Here is a 19,438-nt window from a genome sequence, read left to right as displayed (position 1 = left end):
GGGTCCTGCGCAGTATCTTAGCTGTTCCCAGGACTGCGCTCTTCTGGACAGAGATCTCCGATGTTGTTCCCGGGATCTGCTGGAGCCACTCGCCTAGCTTGGGAGTCACCGCACCTAGTGCTCCGATTACCACGGGGACCACCGTTACCTTCACCCTCCACATCCTCTCGAGCTCTTCTCTGAGCCCTTGGTATTTCTCCAGCTTCTCGTGTTCCTTCTTCCTGATATTGCTGTCATTCGGAACTGCTACATCGATCACTACGGCCATCTTCTTCTGTTTGTCTACCACCACTATGTCCGGTTGGTTAGCCACCACCATTTTGTCCGTCTGTATCTGGAAGTCCCACAGGATCTTAGCTCGGTCATTCTTCACCACCCTTGGGGGCATCTCCCATTTTGACCTCGGGACTTCCAGGTTATACTCGGCACAGATGTTCCTGTACACTATGCCGGCCACTTGGTTATGGCGTTCCATGTATGCCTTGCCTGCTAGCATCTTGCACCCTGCTGTTATGTGCTGGATTGTCTCTGGGGCATCTTTACACAGCCTGCACCTGGGGTCTTGCCTGGTGTGATAGACCCCAGCCTCTATGGATCTTGTGCTCAGAGCTTGTTCTTGTGCTGCCATGATTAGTGCCTCTGTGCTGTCTTTCAGTCCAGCTTTGTCCAGCCACTGGTAGGATTTCTGGATATCAGCCACCTCCTCTATCTGCCGGTGGTACATACCGTGCAGGGGCCTGTCCTTCCATGATGGTTCCTCGTCTCCCTCCTCTTTCTTGGGTTTCTGCTGCCTGAGGTATTCACTGAGCACTCGGTCAGTTGGGGCCATCTTCCTAATGTATTCTTGGATGTTCGTTGTCTCATCCTGGACTGTGGTGCTGACACTCACCAGTCCCCGGCCCCCTTCCTTCCGCTTAGCGTACAGCCTCAGGGTGCTGGATTTGGGGTGAAACCCTCCATGCATGGTAAGGAGCTTTCTTGTCTTTATGTCAGTGGCTTCTATCTCCTCCTTTGGCCAGCCTATTACCCCAGCAGGGTACCTGATCACGGGCAGGGCGTACGTGTTGATGGCCCGGATCTTGTTCTTACCATTCAGCTGACTCCTCAGGACTTGCCTGACCCTCTGCAGGTACTTGGTGGTTGCAGCTTTTCTAGCGGCCTCTTCATGGTTCCCATTCGCCTGTGGGATCCCCAAGTACTTGTAACTGTCCTCTATGTCTGCAATGTTGCCTTCTGGTAGTTCAATCCCCTCAGTTCTGACTACCTTCCCTCTCTTTGTTACCATCCGACTACACTTCTCCAGTCCGAACGACATTCCAATGTCATTGCTGTATAGCCTGGTAGTGTGGATCAGTGAATCGATGTCTCGTTCACTCTTGGCATACAGCTTGATGTCATCCATGTACAGGAGGTGGCTGACAACTGCTCCGTTCTGTAGTCGGTATCCGTAGCCAGTCTTGTTAATGATCTCACTGAGGGGGTTCAGGCCTATGCAGAACAGCAGTGGGGACAGAGCATCTCCTTGGTAGATCCCGCACTTGATGGTGACTTGTGCTATGGGCTTGGAGTTGGCCTCTAGTGTTGTACGCCACATCCCCATTGAGTTCCTGATGAAGGCTCTTAGGGTCCCATTGATCTTGTACAATTCTAGGCATTCCAGTATCCAGCTGTGGGGCATTGAGTCATAGGCCTTCTTGTAATCAATCCAGGCAGTGCACAGGTTGGTCAGTCTGGTCTTGCAGTCTCGGCTGATTGTTCTGTCTACCAGTAGCTGGTGTTTTGCGCCTCTGGTATTCTTGCCAATTCCTTTCTGTGTCCCGCTCATGTATTGACCCATGTGCCTGTTCATCTTAGCCGATATGATGCCTGACAGGAGCTTCCATGTAGTACTGAGGCAGGTTATTGGTCGGTAGTTGGAGGGGACCGGTCCCTTCTTGGGGTCCTTGGGGATCAGGACCGTCCGGCCTTCAGTTAGCCATTCCGGGTGTCTCTCGTTAACTAGCAGCTGGTTCATTTGTGCTGCCAGACGCTCGTGGAGTGCAGTCAGCTTCTTCAGCCAGTAGGGGTGAACCATGTCGGGCCCTGGTGCTGTCCAACTCTTCATACTGGAGACCCTTTCTTGGATATCTGCCACTGTGATGGTTACTGGACCCTGTTCAGGGAGGTCGCTGTGGTCAGCCCTCAGATCCTCTAGCCACTGAGCATTGCCGTTATGGGTTGCATCCTTCTCCCATATGCTCTTCCAGTATTGCTCCGTCTCCAGCCTTGGTGGTGCTGTTCTCTTATTGTTCCCTTGCCACTGAGAGTACACCTTTGCTGGTTCTGTGGAGAACAGCTGGTTTATTCTCCTGCCTTCTATCTCTCTGGTGTACCTCCTCAAGCGGCTGGCCAAGGCTGTGAGTCTTTGCTTGGCAGTTTCCAAGGCCTCAGGTATGGACAGCTTGCTGTATTTCTTAGGCACCTTATTTGTCGCACCTTTCTGCAACTCCGTTAGTTGGCTAACCTCCCTCCGTGCTACTTTGATCTTGCCCTCTAGCCTCCTTCTCCATGGAGGGTACTGCCCCTTGTCGCTGTTCAACTTGTAGCCAAGCATCTCACTGATCACTGTTGCCGTATTGTAGATCAGCTTGTTAGTGTCGGTAATCGTGGTTGTAGGTATTGCCCGTAGTGCTGCGTTAACATCATCTAGCAGACCTTCTGAGGGAACTTCACGTAATCTTGGTAACCGGCTACGCGGGATCCAGGTTTCAAGCTTGGCCATGATCCTATTTTTCAGGTCAGTTCCTCTCGCACTCAACTCTCCTATCGCACTTGGGGCTATGTACCCAATCTCGGGTGGGGGTGATGATATCTCCCCCCTGACCTGGCGTCCTGACTCCTCCTTGCCGTAGCATTTGTGTTGTACCTCGTCAATCTCTAGCTGTGAGAGCAGTCCCTTCTTTCGAATGTTGGAACACTGAGCTACTAGTTGTTTCGCCGTCATTGTGGATGTTGGGTATCGAAGAATCCATAGGTCCCTCATCCTATTCATGTAGCCCCTTCCGCCGGGGTTACTTGCATAGTAGCATTCCAACAACGCCCTGTTTTCGTCTCTTGCCCACCGATGCCTTCTTGTTCCAGTAGCCCACTTTTCGTCAGGGTGCCCTGGTTCCTCAACACCTGACGCGGACCTTGTTGATCCGGGCGACGTCCGAGCCGGCATGCCTTCATATTTATCTGTCTCGCTCATGTCATTCTCTCTCTCTCTCTCTCTCTCTCTATATATATATATATATATATATATATATATATAAATATATAAAAAAAATATATATATATATATATATATATTTTAATATATATATATATATATATATATATATATATATATATATATATATATAGAGAGAGAGAGAGAGAGAGAGAATGATATATATGTAAAATAAAACACCCAGCACGCCCCTGCGGGCGGTTTATCCTTCAAGCTCGGGTCCTCTACCAGAGGCCTGAGAGCTTGAGGGTCCTGCGCAGTATCTTAGCTGTTCCCAGGACTGTGCTCTTCTGGACAGAGATCTCCGATGTTATTCCCGGGATCTGCTGGAGCCACTCGCCTAGCTTGGGAGTCACCGCACCTAGTGCTCCGATTACCACAGGGACCACCGTTACCTTCACCCTCCACATCCTCTCGAGCTCTTCTCTGAGCCCTTGGTATTTCTCCAGCTTCTCGTTCACACAAGTACACACACACACACACACACACACACACACACACACACACACACACACACACACACATATATATATATATATATATATATATATATATATATGTGTGTAGAGAGACAGAGAGAGAGAGAGAGGGAATGATATATATATATATATACTTGTGTGAAAACAGCCGGGACACGTGAGGCCGAATGCCTCTTGCAAAATAAAGGATGGCAGAATTTTACTATTTTTTGTCATCCATTGTTTACACATTAACATGGGAAGTTTTCTTTCCTTCACTTGGTCAATTATATTTCAATAAAGGCTCAGTGGGGTGAGTAAATGCAAGGCCTGAGTCATACCTTGAAACTAAAGGTCACTGGTCTCTAATTACCCCCAAGGTCTCCTAATGAGTTCTGAGGAAAGAGTGAGCAGCCCCTGTTGATTCAGACATCGAGGGTCGTCCATTCCACACCCACAACATCCATTAACCACGACCTACCTGAAAAGAGCACTTTAAAAAAAAAAATCAGGAAGTATAAACAGAGCATTAGGCATGCTATTATTACAGGGTTTAGCTTTAGCTTTCCTAGTGAGTCTGGACATTCTTCATCTTCCAGGTCACTATAGCACATGGATCCATATATTTGATTTGATACTATTTCACGTGCAACACTCTCAGGGTTTTGTGTTTTGAACTGGAGACCTTTTGCATGTTATTTGAATTTGTTCAGCACTACACTATGAATATGTCCTTCATATTTATTATACACTGAGTGATAACTGAATGCTAAATAAATGACCTTGATGCCTGATTCCAATAATCAGATGCTGTATGTAGCCATTCACTGAGCATCTAAACCTCACGCGTACACCAAGGGGACCTGTTATGCTTCTCCCTGTTACATGGCCAAAGTTCGAAATAATTAGGTCAGTGTAATTTCTTGTGTAAATGAAAACCTCAGGGATTAGACTAAATAATAATTTTAACTGTATTTTTTTCCGTTGTAAAATACATCAGTCAAAGAAGCTAAGGCTCACTGATGCATATGGAGAGCGAAGGCTGGCATGTGTGGTCCAATCAAATGGGCAACTACTGTAGGTGGATTTAGTGCAGTGGTGTCGAACTCCAGGCCTCGAGGGCCGGTGTCCTGCAGGTTTTTGATATCACCCTGGGTCAACACACCTTAATCAAATGATTAGTTCATTACCAGGCCTCTGGAGAACTGCAAGACATGTTGAGGAGGTAATTTAGCCATTTAAATCAGCTGTGTTGGATCAAGGACACGTCTAAAACCTGCAGGACACTGGCCCTCGAGGCCTGGAGTTTGACACCTGTGATTTAGTGGATTGTAGTGGATGGGTTCAAGCTACAAACCTATCACGTAGTTTATCGGCCAGTTCTGATGAATCACATTTTCTTTTACAACATGTAGATGACCGGGTTCTTGTGTGTGGCTTAGCTGGAGAACACCTGGCACTGGGATGCAGTATGGGAAGAATGCAAGGCAGGGAAGGCAGTGTGATATTTTGGTCAGTGTTCTTTTGGGAAATGTAAGAAATGTTTACAAGCTACAGCCAGTCAGAAGAAAGCTGGTGTAAAGCTACATAAGAGGGAAGTAAAATGACTGATTTTAAGGCTCAGTAAAAGTTGTTCATAGGGATTATTAATTTGCAAATCATACAAAGCTACTCTATTAGAGTCCAAGAACAATGGCAAGGAACTTAACATCAGCACAATAAGTCCGGAAATGTAGCTAGAATGTGGTCACCTTAGCTGAACATAAAGTTTGTAAGGCTTAGTCTTATAAAATTTAAAAAAAAAAACAACACTTCCAACTGGACTGGAATCATGATGATAGACTTGATAAACTGGCAGCTTGTGCCACCGGCATCTGCCCATCTTTCTAATAATGACTTTGCATGTTGTCCTCAGTGGTTGATATTGATGAATGAAAGAATCAATGAGGTTCGAGAATTTAGTCTCCAAACATTAGCAGATCAGCAGATTTGTGAGGAAGTGCTGCTAACCTAGCTAACTCATATGACAGTCTTATAGGACAGTTTGTGTATCAGTGAAGGATTTTTGACAGCTGAGGTCTTAAACCTACTCCTTCTTTTCCTAGCTAAAATCTTACACTGCCTCACTGTGCTGGAATCAAATTTGCACTCCACTTCTCTTTGCCAAACAATCATCTATCCATCTCATCTCTCTGTCTTTATCTCCTCTGTTTTCCTACTCCCACCCAGCCTGTCTAATATTCTTACTCCACATTCCCTCCCTGTCCTCACCTTTTAGCTAGATTTCTATCAGTCACCCCTTTCTAGCGCCATCCCCCCACAGCCCTACATTCCATCTACCTGACCACTTTTCTCTTTCACCTCACAGTAAGCAGCTTGTATCCTCAGCCCGTAACTAAGTCTGTGGAATCTTATTTGTGTCTGCCTTCACTCTTATGAAATTCTCCTTCAGTGCAAATCTTGGAGGCAGGCAGCAAGAAATCCCCAGCAGACAAATAAAACCTTCACACAGGTGACTGTTGATGTAACTGTTGCTCAACCGAGAGTATGCTCTGGCATTTTCAGCTACTCTCAACATACTTGTGGGACAGACATGTTGATATTGAAGGGCAGGGTGTCCTGGAAGTTATCTGATGGGTATCTCTTTAAGAAATCTGTAGACAAAATAAAATGCACAGCAGTTTAGATGTGATGAAAATCAGTGCTGGAGGGTGCAGGACACATAGTGTAAATAGTTCAAGCCACTTCCCCTCATTCCCTTTGCTAAACATAATATTTGTAGCAGTTGTTAATAATACATCTACTGTTCCTGCTTCTGCTGATTTCTGCTGTTTTATTTAGAACTGTTCATTACATCAAAACAAAGGCCGAAACATGATTTCCCTCAAAGAAAGTAGCAAAGCTACTCATCATATAACAATGTGTAGTGCTGTAGGACTGTTGCACAAGTATCCTGTGTTTCCATATTTAGTGACAGTTTAGATAAGAAGACACTGAAATTGAAATGCAGACTGGGAATTGTTATCAGAGGGGAACAAGGAGCCACCTCACAAATTTGCTCTCATCTAGCTTGAAACCTGAGCTCTCCAAGTGAGCTCAAATGCACCTTTGATGTGCTGCAGAAAATATTCATGGAGGAAGAACCTAAGAAAATGACATGTAGGGTGTGCAGTGTGAGTGCCAAGCTCTAAATATTAAATCAGTCATATTAGTGTGCACTGCATCCTTTGCAGGTGCACAAAGTTTTTGGGATATTAAACATGTTAAGGCTCACAATAGCAATTGAATCATGATGAAAATTCTGGCAATATACTGTTAATATGACTTCAATGGCTAAAATTCAGTCACCTTGTTTTGTGTGAAATAGATGCGTGTTTGTTTAGGTAAATATGAGGCGTTTCTTTCAAAGTTCTCTGTGACATTCTCTGTTTTAGTGGTCTAAGTTTTCTCTGATCGTCCGACTCACATGGCAAATATATCCATAAATACATGCTGGTGCACCTGCACTGGCCATCAGTGTTTAAGATGTTGTTGTATTATCTTGTATAGCTGGAACCATATGATTTCTATGGTACATACAGCAGTAAAAAACTCTCAAACCCGGGTCTAGAATATGGAGTGAAATCTTCAGGATGAATTTCCCTACACGCTAAAAAAAAAAAACAATCACATGATAAATAGCATTCTTCTTTATCCTCCTTTTTGACATAAACTTTTTTATATTCAGTATGATTCAAAACTGACTGAGTCCGTGAGGAAAGGCAGTCTGCAGCTTTTTTCCTATATATTTCTATGTAACTAGATACTGTAACTGTATCTGGAAATTTTTACAACCCTGCTGGCCGAGAAGGCCTGCAGTGCAGCAATATCTGAAAATGTTTTTGTCAGTGCTAGCTAGTAAACTGTGTTTATGTGGATGTGGATCTGTATGATCTGGCTCGTGTGGCTGAGCTATTTGATATTTACCTGAAAAAAAAAACTGGTAGTGAAGTAAAATGCTCTTTTCTCTTTTATCTGATTGGCTCTTTGTCTCTCCGTGACAGACACAGGGAGCCAAGATAAAAGCAAAGCAACATTGTTCTTTGGAAACCAGACTTCAAAACATCAAGTGGCCAAATGATCTGAAATCCTGGATTCATTTGCTTTAGAAGAATAGTAATGGTATAATAATCATTTGTGTGTTTGGACAAAAGATTCTGGTATGAATGTGTTAACATCCTAATATGCAGATTCCTGTTTGCTGGAGATATTCTATTTCTGTAGGATGACCTGTACACTGCTAAAATGTCCATTCAGATTAGAACTTGATATGATTTGTGCTCAATTCTGAATCATTCATGTTTAGTGTCCCCTGTGTGGCCAGCCTGCAGCCAGACTGTTGTCAGGAGTCATGGGAGGAGGGATATGGAATTGCCTTGTGATTTGGCCGCTGTGCAGTTGACCAGATGGGCTCCTTCCTTTGTCAGTCACTTTCCATAAAGCAGGCAATCAGTCAGGTTCTTCCGAGACGGACGACACTCAAATGGCTTTACCGGGGATTAGTTAGAGTCTGTGCTGCTCTAACTCTGCAACCTTCGGGGAACATTAAGGTCCCAAGACTCTGATCTCGGTCAAAGCACCGTGCTCTCTCTCAAACATCATTATTGCAGTTAAGAGGTATGACTTTGAGACAAACAGATTGAACCCCTGATGTTCATTTGCCTTCAATTTTTTATTTTCTGTTATTCAATTGAGGGCTAATTCACTAACTGATTAACTTGGATTAATCAGATTTATAAACCTCATTTAAGCAGCAATATTCCTGCTAATAGTCAGACAAAGAAAAGATTGTTTTATTTCAAACCCTCTGCCCAAAACGCTTGCTGTCTGCTCTTCTTTCTGTCTTATCTCGCCTCTCTTAATTGCTCATTAGGAGGGAAAATGTGGTTTTAATCGTCTGTCGGTCCAGACAGTCTGAAGTTCATTAGAGCTAATGTCCAAACTTCACAGAGGCACAAAGTGGCTGATGGTTCCTGTCTAGACACAAACAGCAACACTTGGCCAATTATTAATACACCTCATAAGGGCCTTTCGTGAGTGTTACTTGTTAGCTTAGGCATGAACATGTTTGTGTTTGAGCTTAACATGATAAACATAATAAATCTGTGGGTTATAATTGGTCTGGCTCTGTGTTTTTGCATATTTATGCTGTTTTAAAGTAACTTTTGCCCTCAAAAGACAGACATAATGTTAAACAAAGCACCGCAGGACACGGTAAACATTACAGTAAAAATTGTAACCAGTTGGAGAACTTACTTAGGCCCATTTTATTTTAACAATTCAAGAATTTATACTGTAGTCACGAAAAAGCTAATTTGTAAAGGCTGTAATGCTCGTCTGTGAAGGAAAACAATTTGACTAATCAAGAATTTTTTTTGAGACTTAATGAGTTACTGTAAAAATAAGCCAGATTACAGTGGCATTGCTATTGATTATTAAGTAAAGGTAAATTCTTTGCTTACAACAAAAAGTGTCATATTAAGTCTTTTAAAATAAACCCTTTCTGCCTTAGCCTTTCTAGGCTAAAACGCTTTAGCCATGCTAAGTTTAAAAAGGCGGTCTCTAAGGCTTTTGGTAAATGAACTATCCCAGCAATTACTGAATGCTGTGAAATTCTGGGTCCCCATAGAATGGATCAAAAAAACGTTGGTCATAGCATCACTGGGCGGCTGATATTTTTGTACTTTGTCCAATGAAAATAGCAGATACACAATCCACTTATAAATTGGAATATGCTTGGTGACTTGGTTGCCTTAACACTTCCTCTATGAGATCAGCAAACTGTTTTGAGTGAAATATAACTCAACAACCTGTTGGTGAATTATAATCAAAATGTAATAAATCTGATGCATTTTTGTTCAAATCTTTATCAGAAATATTGTGGAAGAACTAAGTCAAGTATTAAACTGAAGTTAAACCTTTGTTGGTTTGGTCATTTGCGTTTGTAGACATGTAAAGACAAATACGCTGCTAATCAGTTTGGTCATTGCACTGTCCTCTGCTCAGAATGACTGTCTTTCTGTAATGTGTTTTATGAACAAACACAATGACAAATCTAATGACATCATGGTTATTATTATTATTATTATCCAAAGAAATACTAGGAAGCTAGACTGAGTAGACTGTGGTAACAGTTAGACCTTCATACCTGCTAAATGTCAGCATGTTAGTACTGTAATTGCGAGGCTTTCATAATTTAGCTCAGAGCACTGCATGGCAGGAGCAATGCATTAACAGAGCCAGGGCAGCTGTGGTGCTTCAGGTGCACTGTCACAGACTGTATATATAAAACATTTTAAACATTTTAAAGCCTAAATCTGTGTTTGCTGGTGCTTTACATTTTTCATGAAGCAAAGATTTGGCTTGAAGGAAAACAGGGGACAGGCTACTATGAACACTATGTGAAATATACGACTCACAATAAGTGATTATAAATGAGGGGTCATTTCCCCATACACTTCTGTTTACTTCTTTTTTTCAACTAAAAGAACTTCAGGATTGCAGTTGTTCATCTGATATTTATAGTTTCTGTTCATTATTAGATGTGAGCTTTGGAAGCGCTCACTGCTCACTACATAACCACTCCAGTTACATGCATATAAGTATCTTGCAGGGTTATAGCAAGAGGTAACATTTTCAGTTATGTCAGTAAAGACATAAAGATCAGAAAGATTTTAAAAACATGGATGAAAGGTTTCCGTGGAAACCTTTTTTGTTTACATGGAAGAATAGTATTTTTCATGTAATACATTACAGTATTTTAGCCAAGCCTGTTTGAACAAGGATATGCTAACATGCAACACTGAACACTAAGTACAGTTGAGGCTGATGAGATATCATTAAATTTGTATGTGTTTGCTCACAACTGATTCTGTTATTTTCTCTGAGAGGGGAGTTTGCAATGGCACTCTACCTATTTGGTCTTTAGATCCATGCCTTGTAGCACTTCTGCATTTTTTTTTGTAATATTCATGCATATTAATAGCCAGAGAGAGGCCTGGCTGAAGGTGGTGACAGCATATCTGTGAGGCAGAAAATGTAGAGAATGATTACTCCCTCACAGTTACGCAGCGAGATCAGGATGAAAAGTGTGAAAATGAGAGAAATGTACAATGAGTTGTTATTGTTCTAATGGACAGCTGTTTTATTAATAGAGTGTAAATATCACCACTGGATATTGAAAATTCCACATTTTTTAAATGGTCTTTCATTGCGTTTAAGAAGAAATTGTTTACTCTGCTTGCGGCTACATCAGATCTAACTGAAATATATGTGGATGTGAGTGTGTTGATATGTAGGTGGCAACATGCAGAAACCATTACACTAGTGACTGAGATTAAAAAGTGTGTTTTTTCTTTTCTTCATGCTTCCTTTTTGGCCTCTACTCCTCCACTTTCCCTTCCAGTTGTTGTGTTGTATCTGCAGGCTGTGGGAACCAAAGAATGGAGGGAGGTAAGTTAAGCAACCTTTCTATTGCCAATGACAATATCCAATATTTTTGTCTACATATCTGCCAGATTTTTTTTATTTTTATTTTTTTTATAGGGAATGAAATAAATGAGTTGTCTTCAGTGTTAATGATTTTCAATCAGAACTTAAAATGGGGGTTATTAAGCTGAAGTCCAGAGGCAACTCACAAAAACCCCTGAGAACATTTTGTAGAAAATTGGAAGTGTGAGCCTCTTCACTTGCCCAGAAAGTGAAACCACATCTTGAACACCCGGGGGGGGGGGGGGGGGGGGGGGAAGCCCCACATATCAGACCCAAACTGGTGAATTTATGTTGGAGGTGATGGAATAAATAAATTAAAAGACTCATAATTTTATGATGTTGAATGAAATGGATTCTTGTCATGACTCAGGGCAGTGAGAGAAAGAAGGTCAGTTCTTTTTCCACCTCATCAAAAATGCACCATCTGCTCCCCTTGACATCTTGCTGTCTCATCCACTGTCACTGTTTTAAAGGCAAGGTCACGTGACATTCCATTGCTCATTAACATTTTGAATACATTTTGATCTGTTAGGTCCCTCACACAGTTCATGTCTCACATCTTGGCGCTACATTCCCTCATCTAGTTTGCCTACACGTTGCCTCTAGTCACTTTGTGTACTTTAGTCACACTATTTGGCTACCGTTGATCCCCTCATTTTAACGCACCTCACACCTTTGCTTTCCATGTGGTGGGGCTTAATCAAAAAGCACTGCATGAATTGCAGCACAATCAGCAGAGTAAATATCTCTCTGCCAGCCTTACATATTGACACCTCGAGGAGATAATTGCACATGGATGGAAACCTGGAAATCCTTTGTGTGCTTTTGACATCATTATGCATTATGTAAATAATCTATATGTCATTTGTAAGTGCAATTCATGCAGAAATTATTCATTAACGTTCAGTTACACTTACATGCAAACGTCCTGTGAGCATGATGGGTTTTTTTGTATTGTGTGACTGTTTTGTTTATTATGTGTGCGCAGTATAGAAACCTTGTCCATCAAAATAAGGTGCAATAAATTTGTATAATATTTCAAATGCACGCAGTAACCATGTGATGGGAAGGACTCAGCAAATGAAGAATCATCTTGACACTGTATCATCTTACTTATAGGCCATATTTGTTATGCAAAACAAAGCAATCAGAATCAGAATCAGAAAGGGTTTTATTGCCAAATGTTGAGCAGGTTTACAACATTAGAAAATTGCTGCGGTACTTAGTGCAAAACATTCTGTAAATAAACATAAAAATAAAAATTAAAAGTGCTAAGTAGATAGGTATATACATGAGTGCAGGTGGTGATCAGTGCCAAACATGGAATGATGCAGTGAACACAGCGTAGGGTCATGTGTTAGTGGTGGGAACAGTCATATGGTTATTGTTCATGTGTCCAACAGCAGAGGGGAAGAAACTGTTCTTATGGCGAGAGGTTCTGGTGCGAATGGACCGGAGCCTCCTGCCTGAGGGGAGCAGGTCAAACAGACTGTGTCCAGGGTGAGAAGGGTCAGCTGTGATCCGAGCTGCACGCCCCAGTGTCCTGGAGGTGTACAGGTCCTGCAGAGATGGGAGTCTGCAGCCAATCACCTTCTCAGCAGAGCGCACAACACGCTGCAGTCTCTGTTTGTCCCTGATAGTGGCTCCAGCGTACCACACGGTGATGGAGGAGGTGAGGATGGACTCGATGATTGCAGTGTAGAATTGCATCATCGTCCGTGTTGGCAGGTTGAATTTCTTCAGCTGCCTCAGGAAGAAACATCCTCTGCTGGGCTTTCTTTATGACAGAGATGATGGTGGGCTCCCACTTCAGGTCCTGGGTGATGGTGGTACCCAGGAAGCGGAATGAGTCCACAAAGATGATGAGGGTGTCAGTCAGGATGATGGGGGGCAGTGGGGCTGTGCGCTTCCTGAAGTCCACAGTAATCTCCACTGTCTTCTGGGCATTCAGCACCAGGTTGTTGTGGCTGCACCAGGACACCAGACGTTCAACCTCCCTCCTGTAGGCAGACTCATCCCCGTCCGAGATGAGTCCAATAACGGTGGTGTCATCTGCAAACTTGATTAGCTTGACAGACTGGTAGGTGGAGGTGCAGCAGTTGGTGTACAGGGAGAAGAGCAGAGGAGAAAGAACACAGCCCTGAGGTGCTGATGGTCCGGGAGTCCGAGACCGAGTCTGAGACATTCTTTCCTAGCCTCACATGTTGCTTCCTGTCCGTCAGGAAGTCAGTGATCCACCGGCAGATGGGATCAGGCACATTTATCTGGGAAAGCTTGCCTTGGAGATGGTCTGGAAGGATGGTGTTGAAGGCAGAGCTGAAGTCCACAAACAGGATCCTGGCATAGGTTCCTGGGGAGTCCAGATGCTGCAGGATGAAGTGTAGAGCCATGTTTATAGCATCGACGGAGGACGGAGGGCCAGAACCAAAACAAGCAAAAACAACGAAGTAACAAACCCTCACAGGTCACAGTCCCAAAGTCAAACCGTGCATCCCGCAGCGGTGCAAAAAAAAAGAAAAAACCCCACAAAACAGTCTCAGGCGGCCCATCACTACAACAAAAGAGTTCAAGTGGCCTACCTCTTGTCCCGTGATAGGAAAATATAAATATAAACATACACTAAAATACATGAGCCCTGGGTCCCTAGACCCAGGCCATGACAGTTTACTCATTTGTTTTATGATCACAAGCAGTTCAGTTTTCCTCTGTGAACAGCTATGATCCTCCACTTAAAGGTCAACAAATCAGCAGTAGTACCCCATAGATGACTGCAGACTACTCCGTCTCAGCTCTTTCTGTGTGATTACATGCCCTTAAGCCAGAAATGAAGGTAGAGCTACACTGGCAATGGAATTTTGTGGTGATACAAACTGTATTTCATCAAATCAGTGTTATAATTGCATTCACTGAGCAGACTAAACTCTAGGAAGCTATAGTAGGTTATTAAGCTGGTACTTTTATTTATCATCCTCCCCACAACAAAGGAATCTTATTGTCTTGTTAACGGACAGAAAGCATGTGGATTTTTTTTCTGTCTCTAATGAAAGTCTTTATAGAATTAAACCAAGGAAAATCACCAGAAAACAATCCTAAGAGTTAAACAAGTCCCAGATTGTGTTTCTGCAACTGTAATCATCTATATGTTCTCTTCCCATAAACCTTGTACAAGTTAATCTGTGTTTCATGTGTCCAAAGAACTTTTATTAGAACTGTGCAGATTCTTTTAGACGTTTCCTGCCGAGGTTTAATTTTGTCTTCTTGTTCTTGAGTGTAACCAGTGGTTTGCACCTTCTTGTAAACCTATATGTCCACTGATGATGTTGCCACCTGATGGTAGACTTTGACAGTGATACACCTGCCTCCTCAAAAGTTTTATGGATATGTCATGGACATTCATGGGTATGTCTAGATTTTGTGAATTAATTTTTTCTCACCATGGAAATAATTCTGGCATCATGCACTTCAATATTCTGTGTTTTTTACTATCATAGATTGATTTTGTTTTCTCAGCCTATCCCAAAAGGTTGATTCTGTTCATCTGGATGTTGCGTTTTCAGTGGGAGAAATGTTTCGTTACTGATCCAAGTGATTTCTTCAGTCTCAGCTGACTGCAGGCTTCCCCAACCTTATAAACAGTACATTTGCAGTAAATGTGGTTACCCCAGCTGGACATTTGTCAAAGCTGGGAAGGCACCTAAAGACAGCTCCAGCCGATCCAGGAGAGAAGGACAGCTGCTGCCTAAATGAAAACCTGTAGTGATCCTTTATGTGTCAGGAATATCGGAACGGTTGAATCGCATTCTCTCTAAACACCGCATATCTGTGGCTTTTAAACCATAAAACATGCTGCTCCAAAAATTGGTCCACCCCAAGGATCACACCACAAACAGAGTAACATAGTATACGCTGTTAAGTGCCAGGAGGATTGCCAGGATTTATACATCGGGGAAACCAAACAACCTCTGGCGAAGCGGATGACACAACACAGAAGAGCTACCACGTCAGGCCAGGACTCTGCAGTCTATTTACACCTACAGGGCAGTGGACACTCTTTCAATGATGAGGATGTACACATCCTGGACAGGGAGGAACGCTGGTTTGAGCGCGGAGTCAAGGAGGCCATTTACGTGAAAAGGGAAAGACCATCTCTGAATCGAGGAGGTGGCAGCACGGTGGTTAGCATTGTTGCCGCACAGCAAGAAGGTCCTGAGTTCAATTCCACCATCAGGCCGGGGTCTTTCTGTGTGGAGTTTGCATGTTCTCCCCGTGTTTGCGTGGGTTCTCTCCGGGTACTCCGGCTTCCTCCCACCGTCCAAAGACATGCAACTTGTGGGGATAGGTTAATTGGATAATCCAAATTGCCACTAGGTGTGAATGTGAGTGTGAATGGTTGTCTGTCCCTATGTGTTAGCCCTGCGACAGACTGGCGACCTGTCCAGGGTGTACCCTGCCTCTCGCCCTATGACAGCTGGGATAGGCTCCAGCGCCCCCCGCGACCCTGAAAAGGATAAGCGGAAGCGAATGGATGGATGGATGAATCGAGGAGGGGGCCTAAGGGTACATCTTTCGCCATCTTGCAATCCTGTGATTGCAGCCATTCCCCAGCTCTCTGTGAATGGTACTCATGGACATTGATCAGTGGGCTTTGATCAGTGGTCAAGATAATTTGCATAATTATGATGAGGGTGACCTCCCAGGCCATTGTTCCTTCAGTGGTGCTAGTTTCAGCTATTGCGCAAATGTACTGTTTATAAGGTTGGGGAAGCCTGGAGTCAGCTGAGACTGAAGAAATCACTCGGATGAGTGAGGAAACATTTCTCCGACTGAAAACGCAACGTCCAGATGAACAGAATCAACCTTTTGGGATTTACTTACCTGGATGATTGAGCATGCATCAGGGCACTTTTCTCAGCCTAATGATGGCCTCCTTCACTTCTACCAATGTCTTTGAGCCTCATATTATGAATTCCAGTGTACAGATACCAAATACAAACATTTTTATCTTCCATCTACGCTCATCTTTTTCAGATCTTTCTTCAGGCCTTTTTATCTTCTTTTTTTTTTTTTTTTGTAATACAACAAAAATTTAAGAAGTGAACTTCTAAAAGTGACTACAGTTAACAGGGGTTAACTAATTAATGGTTAATTAATGGTGAACATTTGCATTTTAATCCCATCTTGACTGTTTGATTTAAAATCCACGGTGGTGGCGTGCAGAGGCAAAAACAAAAAAAACAAAAAACTGCCACTGTCCAAAAACTTATGGACTGTGCTGGGCCAGGAGAGGTCTTCACTGTTTATTGTATATTAGCTAAACTTGGCAGCCACTGTGAAAATGAGTGCTAAACCCTAATTCATTTTCCACGTTTCATCGTTTGAAATATAATTGTTTCAGTGGTGATCAGTTGAAAAGTGTTTGCAGATGAGTCGGCATCTTGAAAATGAAAACATGGGTTCCCATGAAGTAATCATCTAGTTTGTCTGCAGTCTGCCCCCATTAAAATTACTAAACTCCATGAATTTTACCCACTTTTCAAGTTTCACTTTTTTTATTTGGCATTTCTGATTGAAATTAAACCAAACAAACAAAAACAAACATGGACACACTCTGTAGCCTGCTGTCAGCAATGCTACTGTACACTTTGACTAAATTCACTTGGTTGTTTGCATTATAGGACACAGACACAGCAAGATTGCTATCCTACTACGGATTTCGGGGCGTTACTTCTGTTGATTCACTTGAAACATTTCTGTGTTCGTCTTTAATGAGAGTTTCTCTCACTTGCTTGAAGTGGGTGGGAGTTCATTCCCTGCAGCAATCAGGATTTTGCAACCTTTGAATCAAGATATGATGACAATTATGGGGTTGTTTTCTTAAGATGTCAAGCCTCTGCTCATTAAATTTGTTCAAAACACACCCACACAGTCCTGGTGAAGCAGATTAGCTTGATAGCTAGTTGAACTCCTACCTTTAAATCTGATTTCGGGTTATTTAATCATGACTATTCAATGCTACAGAAAAAGAACACTTTAAGTTGAAAGAACTTTTGGATTTGAAAGGCTTTAAGATCACATTTAAGATGGCAATTATCGCCTCTTCCTATAAGCTGTTTGAATTGTTGCTTGTATACATGTTAATTTGGGTTCTGAGTGCTAAATCCAAGATCAGTTTACTCTCGGGCAAATATGCATCCATGTTGTGCTAAGGAAGATACTATTGAATTACACCAATTACAATATATGTGGTAGTGCTGAATTCTTATTCTAATACCTGTCAAATATGCTTTCAGACATGTCTACTTACCAGGCTGAGAACTGCAGATTTCCAAGGAAACAAATCTCTTTAAACCCTCTGCAACAAATGGTTCAAAGATCCCTTATGCAGCTTTTGTATTACAGTCTCTATGAACTCCATTTAGCTTACCTAATAAACGTAAAAAACGCTCCCATAACAACATACACGGAAAACAAATTGAAGAGCAGGTCTTTCTTCTGTGCACCAATGTTGTTGTTATTTAACAGTTTTTTAGCCTTGAGTCAGTTTTTCTGTGACCCAGTGTATTTCTGACAGTGAATAAATGTTCCCTGGCAGTACTTTAGTGAAAAACAATAGATGAAAGGAGTGGAATGTTGATAAAAAGCATGTATGTGTAATAGGATTACATCTGTAACCAACTCATTTTACAGTCTTAGCTCCTATGCCGACGCTGCCTTTAAAACTCCTTACTTACCCAAGAATAAGAAAAAAAAATCACTGACAAAGCCATTCCTAACCTTTGCCCACAATGCTCTAACATCTATTAACCAATCATGTCAGAGTCAGATTATAAACCAAAGGCCTCCATCCCTGGAAATAGTAACACCGCAAGAAAATATCACGGGCTTTTCCCTGCGGGTCGATACGGCGGGTCAGTTCTGAGGTCTAATATAGTAACCTGCGAGCCCTTGGTAATGGATAGGCTGGGGACACGGTTGATAGCGCGGATTATGTGCGCTGGGCACTAAGGACATGAGTCGAGGTATTGTGGCTGTGGTGAGGCAGTGCTAAGATCAATAGCTCATTACACGGTGCTGTCAGGCCATGCCACAGCCCCGCGGCCGGCAGTCCACCGGGGGATTACTGGCGTGATTGTCAGTATGATGGAGAGACAGTCTGGCCCAGGAGAGAGGCTGGGACTGAGTCTCTGTGGGCTCGCAATGTGGAGAGCCTCCTCCAGAGTAACACTCTGATTTCTCTAGGGAAACGAGGTTCAGCAAAACACAATGCAGCTCAGTGTCATACTGAGTTTTGCAAAGGTGAATTTGTGTCTATGGATTCCAGTTCTGTGTATAAATTTATTAATGACTTGTTGCTAAACCTCATGAATTTTACTTGGTTGTATCTCTGGTGTATTTTTTCTTAAAACAAGTTTTATAGCATATATAAAAAAAAAATCGATGCTACTGTTACCGCCAATTATCACTTCTTTTTTTCTGTAGTTTGGCAGGACAGAGGTTATCGATAACACTCGGAATCCTGATTTCGTCAGGAAGTTTGTCCTGGATTTCTTCTTTGAAGAGAAACAGAATCTAAGGTTTGATGTGTAAGTAGCCTGACTTTGCTTGCTCTTAATAAATCTAAAGTAATTTAAACATGAGCACACTGTGGAAAAACTGAAATGTGGAGGCAGAGATAATTAACCTAGTAATGCCTTTGATTACACTTCAATAATTTATTTTCTCTGTAGATCCTCAGTTTATTGACTTTACTAAGTAACAGACCAAAGTCAAACACTCGACTGTTCACAGAATAGTGAAGTGGTTAGCACTGTCACCTCACAGCAAGAACGTTATTGGTTTGAATCTGCTGGCCAGTCTTTCTGTGGTGAGGTCACATGGTCTCCCTGTACGTGTGGGTTTCAGTTTAACTGGTGGTTCAAAATTAGCTGTAGGTGTGAATGATTGTCAGGCCTCTGATGAACTGGCGGCCCAGTGACAGCTGGAATAGGCTACTTCCTCTTCCCCCAGCACTTTTCAGTATCATATACATGTACATATACCCATACTTAAGGGGCATCCACATGGAAAGAGACTAGCATTAACATAGAAACCAGAGACTATGAGATGCTAGCAGAAACAAAGTGGGTGCACATGTGGTCCCACTGTAAAGTTTTTTTTTTTTACTTTTAGGCAGGCAACTGAGTGGCAGCAAAGGATACTC

At 42.6% G+C, this 19,438-nt stretch overlaps 1 protein-coding gene across 2 annotated transcripts in view; it reads left to right on the top strand.

The window, feature by feature from the left end:
* The window catches only part of LOC146610715 (copine-9-like), a 116,091-nt gene that overhangs the window by 23,561 nt on the left and 73,092 nt on the right, over window positions 1-19,438 (top strand). For both annotated transcript variants that reach the window (XM_085345426.1, XM_085345427.1), the window contains 2 exons: window positions 11,153-11,199; window positions 18,718-18,821. In XM_085345426.1, the coding sequence (XP_085201552.1) occupies window positions 11,153-11,199; window positions 18,718-18,821 (151 nt within the window). The remainder of the gene's footprint in view (window positions 1-11,152; window positions 11,200-18,717; window positions 18,822-19,438) is intronic.

Source organism: Diplotaxodon limnothrissa, linkage group LG20 (assembly GCF_057381915.1).
Source record: "Diplotaxodon limnothrissa isolate DT_005_m linkage group LG20, D_limnothrissa_male_GT1.1, whole genome shotgun sequence".
In the NCBI taxonomy this organism is placed as follows: domain Eukaryota; kingdom Metazoa; phylum Chordata; class Actinopteri; order Cichliformes; family Cichlidae; genus Diplotaxodon; species Diplotaxodon limnothrissa.
The sequence above is the reverse complement of the archived record's forward strand: the minus strand, read 5'-3'. Positions and strand labels throughout refer to the sequence as shown.